This window comes from Rattus norvegicus, chromosome 5, assembly GCF_036323735.1.
Source record: "Rattus norvegicus strain BN/NHsdMcwi chromosome 5, GRCr8, whole genome shotgun sequence".
Classification (NCBI taxonomy): domain Eukaryota; kingdom Metazoa; phylum Chordata; class Mammalia; order Rodentia; family Muridae; genus Rattus; species Rattus norvegicus.
The window spans coordinates 73,422,476-73,431,240 of NC_086023.1; the positions used below are offsets into that span (position 1 = coordinate 73,422,476).

At 45.4% G+C, this 8,765-nt stretch overlaps 1 protein-coding gene across 1 annotated transcript; it reads right to left on the reverse strand.

Annotated features, from left to right (window-relative positions):
- Nucleotides 1-7,723: 7,723 nt before the first annotated feature.
- Nucleotides 7,724-8,308, reverse strand: Hint1l1 (histidine triad nucleotide binding protein 1 like 1). Its single transcript, XM_039111545.2, has one exon. It carries the CDS (start codon nt 8,237-8,239, stop codon nt 7,871-7,873), a length of 369 nt encoding a protein of 122 aa, XP_038967473.1. The 5' UTR covers nt 8,240-8,308; the 3' UTR covers nt 7,724-7,870.
- Between the last annotated feature and the right edge of the window lie 457 nt (nt 8,309-8,765).

The window sequence follows — 8,765 nt, forward strand, 5'->3', positions numbered from 1 at the left end:
CAGGGGCATGGTCAGGACTTCAAGGGGTGGTCAGGAGTACAGGGGGATGGTCAGGAGTGCAGGGGTTGGTCAGGACTATTTCAGAGGAAGTTCTGAGGGATTTATGTTCATGGTGATGGTTCAAAATCAGTTATTATATTGAAAGGGCACATTTACGTAACACAGATTAAAAGAGGTTCTTTTTGAGTGGCAGAGATGAATACAAAGATGGAGTAGATCTGAAATGGCCATAAACAAAAAATCTCAAACAGGTGTCAGGAGAGGAAGATACCACAGCAGGAGTCAGTACAGTGTGCAAATATGTGGTAGAGAGATTCGAGAGAAATCAAAGCAGAACAGTTTGAGGACTATGAAGAGAGAAGGAAGTGGAGATTCGAGGGTTATGAGGAACGGCCTGATGAGTGGCCTGCCTTGCCTCCTGAGGCCATGATGACATCCGAGCCTGTGCTGCTGTTGAGGGCCATGTCTGGCTCCCAGGCCACGCAGAGGCAGGGATCTGCATTGACATCCTGGGCTCATATTACCACCAAAGGACATGCGGATGTTTCTGCTCTGGGTTACCACCTGAACCAGGTTGATATCCAAGGGCTGCACAGAGCTGGCCCTACCCGTCATTGACTGTAGCCATCAGGAGAGTAGGCTTTACTTGGCCTTACTTGGGCAGCATTGTAGAACTGATCCTGGTGGTTTGGGTGCAGATGAACTGGCTCCAAGGTCATCAACATGGGAGATCCGATCCATCTGCCACGGAGTGCCATGGGTGAGAGAGAGATGCTCTCCCTTACTTGCCCCTCACTGCCTGAGGCAGGCCAGAAGAGTCAGGCCCAAGGCTATGAGAGTAGGAGAGCTGTCCCTGTCCCTTGCTGACTGCACACTCCACAGAGCAGGCCATGTACCTTGCCTGGACAGCACAGTAGAGTTGGCCCTGGTGAGATGGGCAAGAGTGAGCTGGCCCCAAGGGCATGAGGTGGGACAGCAGGCCCTGCCTTAGGGCTGGCTGCAACACTGAGTGAGCTAGCTAGGACCGTGCTGGAGTGCTGCCTTGGTGGTGTGGGCACAGGAGAGCTGGCAGGCTGACCAGTTCAGTTACCACTCAGACTTTGAGTTGGCCCACCCCATCATCTACCCCACCTGTAGACTGCTGGAATTTGTGAAGGGGCGAGTCCTGCAGATCCAAAGCTGTGGGATCTCCATGACACAGGGCAACAACAGAGTATTTGCAGTATTGATAGTGTAGTAGAAGCCAGAGGCCTTGAACCAGACCATGATCCATTGCAACCAACATTTACAAGTAAAGATGTGTGGACAAAAGGGTACACTGTGGGACACACTGTGACACACTATAGACTCCATGACAATTTTTTTAAAATAATTTTTTATTTTGGGGAGGGGTGGGGGAAGTTGCAAAGGTAGAAAGGGACAGGGAGAGGAGTGCGACTGGGGTGCATGACATAAAATTCACAAAGAATCACTAAAAAAAAAATTTCTTTTTAATCTCAACCATAAGGAAAATGGCAGAAACTGTCCAAATGGGGATCTAGGGGAGGAGGAAAGACACAGAGAAATTAGAACAAATAAAAATAGAAGCAAAACGAAGGAAGAAAGCTACTGATCTGAGAACGTAAGCTTTGTGAATGTAAGGAGGAGACAATTCTAATGCCAATTTTTGACAACTCGTAGCAAGAACTTTAGGCTGGAGCACCATGGAGAACCCCAAATCTAGATCTCCAGGCGACTGAGGTAGAGAGTCTGAGAGACCAGGAGTGTAGAAGATTGGCTTGGACCATTCAGATCCCTGCTTGCAAAGCATGGTTAGAACTAGAGCTAATACACATACTAACTTATTAATGCTTGTTTTCTTTAACAACAACAAAATAACAACAACAAAAGATATACTTCTTTCTCTAATGACAAAAGTTTAGGAGGTCAAGGCTGGAGACATGACTTTGTGGTTTGCTCTTCCAGAGGACTGACTGGGGTTCAGTTCTCAGCACCCACATGACAGCTCACAACTGTTTGTCACCCCAGTTCCAGGGAACATAACACCACCCTCTTATGACTTTTGAGGGCACCAGACACTCCTGTGATGCACAGATATTCATGGAGGCAAAAACCCCTACCTTTATACATAAAAACAAAAGAGTGGCACAAACTCATTGTCAGACATTTTTAAAAAGTCTGGAGAGCAACAATAAAAGACAAGAATCACCCACTAACTGCTCATCTGGAGAGAAAGACTATGTGCAATTTAAAGAACTCCCCCAAACCTTTATTGTTCTCACTCATCTTATACAGCTGTGTTCAGATCAGCTGTACCCAGACCAGCTGTGCCCAGATGGACTGTGCCCAGACCAGCTATGTGAAGATCAGCTGTGCCTAGACCAGCTGTATTCAGATCAGCTGTGCCCAGATCAGGTGTGCACAGATCAGCTGTGCTCAGATCAGGTGTGCCCAGATCAGCTGTGCCCAGACCAGCTGTGTCCAGATCAGCTGTGTCCAGATCAGATGTACCCAGAGTGCCTGATCTCTGATCATCTTTTCAAGATTTTTTAGAAATAGCATTGCATGTTTGCATCCCAGGTGACCTTATTGCTGAAATTAATTCTAGGAAGAGTGTGGCAATTTCTGCTATCAGGATATATGAGTATATACGGGGATATATGTAGTACTAAGTCACTCTGACTGTGACAAAGTACACATTAAAAATCATCAGGAAGGAGGAAACAGATTGTTGGCTCGTGGTTTCGGGGGTTTCTGACCACAGTTGCTCAGCTCTACTTGTCTTAGCATGAACACACTGAAGTAGAACGTTATGGAGGTTGCACAGTATTACATTTCACAAGAGAAAGAGGCAGAGGGACTGAGAGAAAAAGGGCAGGGGCAACAGGAGTGCCCTTCTAAGGCACACAAAAGTGACCTACTTCCTGCAACCTGGCACTGCTTTCTTCTCTCTGTCATTTCCCAGTAGGACCATGAAATTCTGAATCCATCAGTGGAAGCATTCACTGATTAGCTCAGAATCTTCTCTGCTGCACCACCTCTCTGCGACAGGATCTACCAGCAGTGACCAAGCCTTCTGCCCAGCCCACGGAGGCATTGCAGCTCCAAACCAACTCACTGTAGTCAGACCGGATGGGAAATAAGTCTGTTCCTCAAACTGCAAACCCAGTACAGTTATGGGTCAGACAATCTGATAGAGACACTTTGCAAAATACCTGACCATTTTTCTTCGAAACCGTGAAGTCAACAAAAGCAATGTATACCTGTGGAACTGTCAGTCAGGAGGAGTTCAAAGGGACAGAGTGATGAAATAGAATGCGACATCTCAGAAGTGATGTGAGGACAGAAAAGCGACGCTGGGCTGCAGGAGGGAATGCTGGGAAGGAGGGCAGTGGGCAGCGTTCCCAGGGAAGATGCCAGACTGAATCTCCAGCATTGGAGGAGGGCCGCGGAGTTGTATCTGTGGGGAGCGTGAGTTTAATCCTGACGTACTCACATTGGCAAGGCAGTTGGATTAGCTTTATACTAATGGAAAAATATTGACAAGAGAGAACCTGGGTGTGGGGTGTATTTTCTGCAAACGTAAAGCCAGTCTGAAAGTTTATGGAAAAATAGACAAGGCCCACGAACGACTGGAGTAGATGAGGAAACACTTTCCAAAAAGTGCTCAAGGACAAGTCTATATGTCCCTAACAATGTGAGTCATGCGTGATGTCTAAGCCTTTCTAGAGAGAGCCAGGAATCACAGATGGAGTTACTCAAGAGGACTGCACAGTCATCCATATGGTGTGTTCCGAGGTGTATAGTGGTCGAGCGTATAGATCCAAGCCAGAATGTTCATTTGTAAACCCCTCTGCCACCGCTTGTTGGTCTTGGGTTGATAATCTCGCAAGTCAGCGCCCGGCTTGCTCAGTCTGTAACGTGGTGGGGAAACAAGATTGGTTTCTTTGAGAATGAAACGTGCTGCTATGTGGGTATCAATTGGAACCATACTGAGCGTTTAGAGTTATAAATGTGTTTTAAAATAAATTCTGAGGAAAAAGCATCTCTCTCTCTCTCTCTCTCTCTCTCTCTCTCTGTGCGTGTGCCTGCTCAAAAATGTATCCACCCTCTGCCTTTGTAACCTCCCTGCCCATGGGGGGAAAAACAATAAAAATGATGAAACCCAAACCCCAAACCATATACATCTCATCATGGAAGCTGCAGTGTGTCACACTGTGTCCCACAGTACACCCTTCTGTCCACACATCTTCACTTGCAGTGAGTCATTGCTCTGGCTTCTGTGTTACCATCAATACGGGATCCTCATCTGGACTCCTTTCCGTTATCCTGTTTTGGCCCTGTGTCATGGAGATCATGTAGTTTGGGATCAGCAGGATCAATCCTTCACGAGCTGCAGCAGTTCACAGATGGGGCAGATGTTGGCGTGGAGCCAACTCAAAGCCCTGGATCTGGGCCTGGGGGGGGGGGTAGCTGAGCTGGTCTGCCCACCAGTTCTCCTGCACCCTCACTAGCTCTCCAGCACTGCCCCAGGTAGCTCACCCAATGTTGCAGCCAGCAAGGGGCAGGGCCAGGGCCAGTTCTCTGGCTTTCATGTCCTCATGCCTTTCTTACCCTTTGCACCAGGACCAGCTCTACCACCTCTATCGTGATAACCAGGCAAGGTTCAGTCCCTGCTTTCCTCGGTGCTAAAGGGTTACTCATCCTGCTCTCATCACCTCAGGACCAGCAATCCCTCCAGCCTGCCAAGGGGAGGGGAGGAGTGTAGGGTAGGGTAGAGGGCCCACACTGAAATGAGCTCTTTAATGTCAGTGCTAGGGATTTGAACTCAGGTCCTCTTACGTGAGTAGCTGTGCTCCTACATAGTGACCCATCTCCCCTGCCCTAAGCTATAGTTACTTTTGATGTTTCTATTTGTGTACAAGTTAACTCATCTTTTCATTTCTTTCCTTTTGCTATTAGACTTATTTTGCTATGTTTCACTTCTAACTTCTATTGCGAAATGCGTTCTTGTTTTAGTTGCAGTCATTTTGTTTAACACAATTTTTAAGGCTGTGAATTTGACTGTAATTATAGATTTGGCTGCATTATATAAGTTTTATCTATGCAATAAGCCCATTGTCCACATTTTTTTTATCTTTATTAACTTGAGTATTTCTTATTCACATTTCGATTGTTATTCCCCTTCCTGGTTTCTGGGCCAACATCCCCCTAACGCCTCCCCCTCCCTTTCTATATGGGCTTCCCCTCTCCATCCTCCCCCCATTACCACCCCTCCCCAACAATCACGTTCACTGGGGGTTCAGTCTTGGCAGGACCAAGGGCTTCCCCTTCCACTGGTGCTCTTACTAAGATGTTCATTGCTACCTATGAGGTCAGAGTCCAGGGTCAGTCCATGTATAGTCTTTAGGTAGTGGCTTAGTCCCTGGAAGCTCTGGTTGGTTGGCATTGTTGTTCATATAAGGTCTCGAGCCCCTTCAAGCTCTTCCAGTCCTTTCTCTGATTCCTTCAACAGGGGTCTCATTCTCAGTTCAGTGGTTTGCTGCTGGCATTCGCCTCTGTATTTGCTGTATTCTGGCTGTGTCTCTCAGGAGAGATCTACATCCGGCTCCTCTCAGCCTGTACTTCTTTGCTTCAAGTATGCTGTAATTACAGTTTGGATTTTCCACCAATAATTTACATAAGATAATATTTTAATAATTAAAAATACTTAGTTTTCTTTATTGTTTAATAAACATTTTAGGGGCTGAGACGATAGCTCCATGAATAAAATACTTCTGTGAGTGCATGGGGACCTGAGTTCAGATACCCAGTATCCATAGGGAAGTTGGGCAATGACAGTGGGTGACTGTGATCCCTTTACAGGGTGACAGAAACAGGGGGATTCTAGGAACTTGCTGTCTAGTCTATCTAGTCTCTGAACTCAGGTAGTAAGATCCTTTATCAAAAAATAAGGTAAGAGTGATTAAGGAAGACACCTAGCATTGACAACTGGCCTTGCATGGGCACATGCACCTGTATATGGACAGACATAAGTAACACACACACACACACACACACACACACACACACACACACACACTTTATTCATTTTCGGTTCCATCATGCTGTAGTCAGACACTGTGGCAAACCACTACCGATTTGGAGACTCATTTGGATTTTCATCATCAGAAAATCTACATAATAATTTCAATATAAAAAGGAAATTTCTATAACTTGAAAAAAATGAATAACACGGTGGAGTTTTTTGCAAAGCAGAAATGGGAGTCCTTCCTCAAGCCTTTGACCCATCTGTCTCTTACCTTGCTGTGTACCGGCCTCCTCTCTGCGTTTTTAAGTCTTTGGAGGTCTTTACACGCTTCCCTGATGTTTTGTTTCTTGATTCGTCTATTGTAAGAAGCACTAATTGGCTTTCCAGAATGGAATATGAAGGTCAATACCTTTACATTATACTTTCCCCAGTTTAAAATTGTCTTTTAAAAAAGTGTGTGTGTGTGTGTGTGTGTGTGTGTGTGTGTGTGTACATGTGTGCAGATGTCCACAGAGGCAGAAGAGGGCAGGCAGCAAGTGCCCCTGAAACTTGAGTTACAGGCAGGTGTAAGGTGTCCCATGGTGGCTCTGGGAATTCATCCTACTCTTTTGCAAGAGCAATGAGTAACTGCTGAGAAAGCTCTCCAGCCTCTAACCCTAATTTTTGAGAGTAAAATCTGTCTTTTAATTATTTACTTAATTTACCCTTACAGCACTAAATTCCCATGTTTGACTAGAGAAGTAAATATTTATTTTTTGCTCTATGAATATAATTTTTTTTATGTTTCCAATAACTCTACTTTTATTTATATTGTTCCATAGCCCAACAGGCAGTGCGGTTTATTTTTACATATTTCTAACCCAGGATAATGAGCCTGTTCCTGTGGCTTTCACCTTTGTTTTGAGGCATATTGCTATTCTATTGCTCGCCTCCTATACCTATTGTGAAGGTCATCAATATAAATCAACATTTTGCATCATGTTGCATACATTCCCTAGGATTTTAAAAATGTTAATGGTGTGATCTCTAGTCTTCTCTTTTATGGTTTTCTCTTGATTTTGGTCAAAACAAACAAACAAACAAACAAACAAGCAAACACCCCAATAAAACAACAAACAAACAAACGACAGAAAACAAAAACCCCACAACTTTCAGTTCTTTCCACCAGTGTTCCTGCAAGAGCATGGATACTATCTTAGCTACTGTTGCACAGGCTGGGGACATGGCTCAGTGGTGAAGAGCATGGATACTATCTTACACACTGTTGCACAGGCTGGGGACATGGCTCAGTTGGGAAGAGCATGGATACTATCTTACCTACTGTTACACAGGCTGGGGACATGGCTCAGTGGTGAAGAGCATGGGTACTATCTTACCTACCGTTACACAGGCTGGGGACATGGCTCAGTGGTGAAGAGCATGGGTACTATCTTACCTACCGTTACACAGGCTGCAGACATGGCTCAGTGGTGAAGAGCATACACTGCTTCCTCAGAGGCCATGGCTCAGCCTCCAGTATCCATACTGGGTGGCTCACGAGCACTTGTAACCTAAGCTCCAAGAGATTCAATACCTGGGGTCTCCTTGGGCACTCATGCTCACAGGCATATGCCTATACGCAGACATATATCCGCCCCACATAATTAAAAATTCAAAAACAAGAAAAGATTTTTTTTTCAGAGACGTGCAACAATGTCTTTTATTAGGCACAGAATTTTAAATGATCTCTTCAATCTCTCCATACACAGGCAAAACTATGTGTGCCATTGAAATTACTGGAGCTTGTCAACTACCTAGAGAAGGATACTTATCCCCAACCTGCTTAACCAGGAGGCCAGTTCATCTGCCGACCTCCAAGGACATGGAGGAAGTATGATAGACAGACTGCCCCCACCCCTCGTCTGCACCTTCATTCGCCACCATCCGATACCCGCGCTTCAGGCCCAGATCCGCAGCACATTTCTTGCCAACAATCATTAAATGTCCTAGAAGACTTTCATCATCATCATCTGCCACAGAAACCTGGGATATGTGCTTCTTGGGTATCACCAGAAAGTGTCTTGGTGCTTGAGAGGAAATGTCATGAAAAGCAAGACACCGATCGTCCTCGAAAATGATCTTGGCCAGGATTTCTTTGCGGATGATCTTGCCGAAGATCGTGTCGCCACCGGGCTGGGCCACTTGAGCCTTGGCAATCTCGTCAGCCATCGCCGCCAGTCGCTGTTCTTCCCGCGCCGCGGCCACGGTGGGGAGAGGAACCCAAGAAAAGATTTTTTACAACGTGGAAATCTTTGTTAGATTGGTGTATCCTTTGTTTTTGTTTCTGTTCTTTATGCTTTCCTCGAGTCTATGTTTTTGCTCTATGAACATGCATTTCTTTACATTTCTAATAACTTTGCTTTTATTACATTCTTCCATAACCCAACAGTACAGCAACACAGCACTAGTCTTGCACTTTTCTAACCCAGGACGATGAGCATGTGCCCTCAGCTCTCAGCTTTCCCTGCGCCTGCCAGGCTCTCGAGGCAGCTTACGATTTGTAGATCCACAGCTGACAGTAAGCCATCCTTTCACTTTTGTATTTATTTGTAGGAAATTTTGTTTCCTGGACATTTGTTATACTTGAGTGTTATGTTTACTGATTTCATGTAACATCCATTTCCCCCCCTATACTATGCAAGTGTTTGAGCTTTGTTCTAAGTTAATCCTACATCAATTGGAATCTAACTTCAAG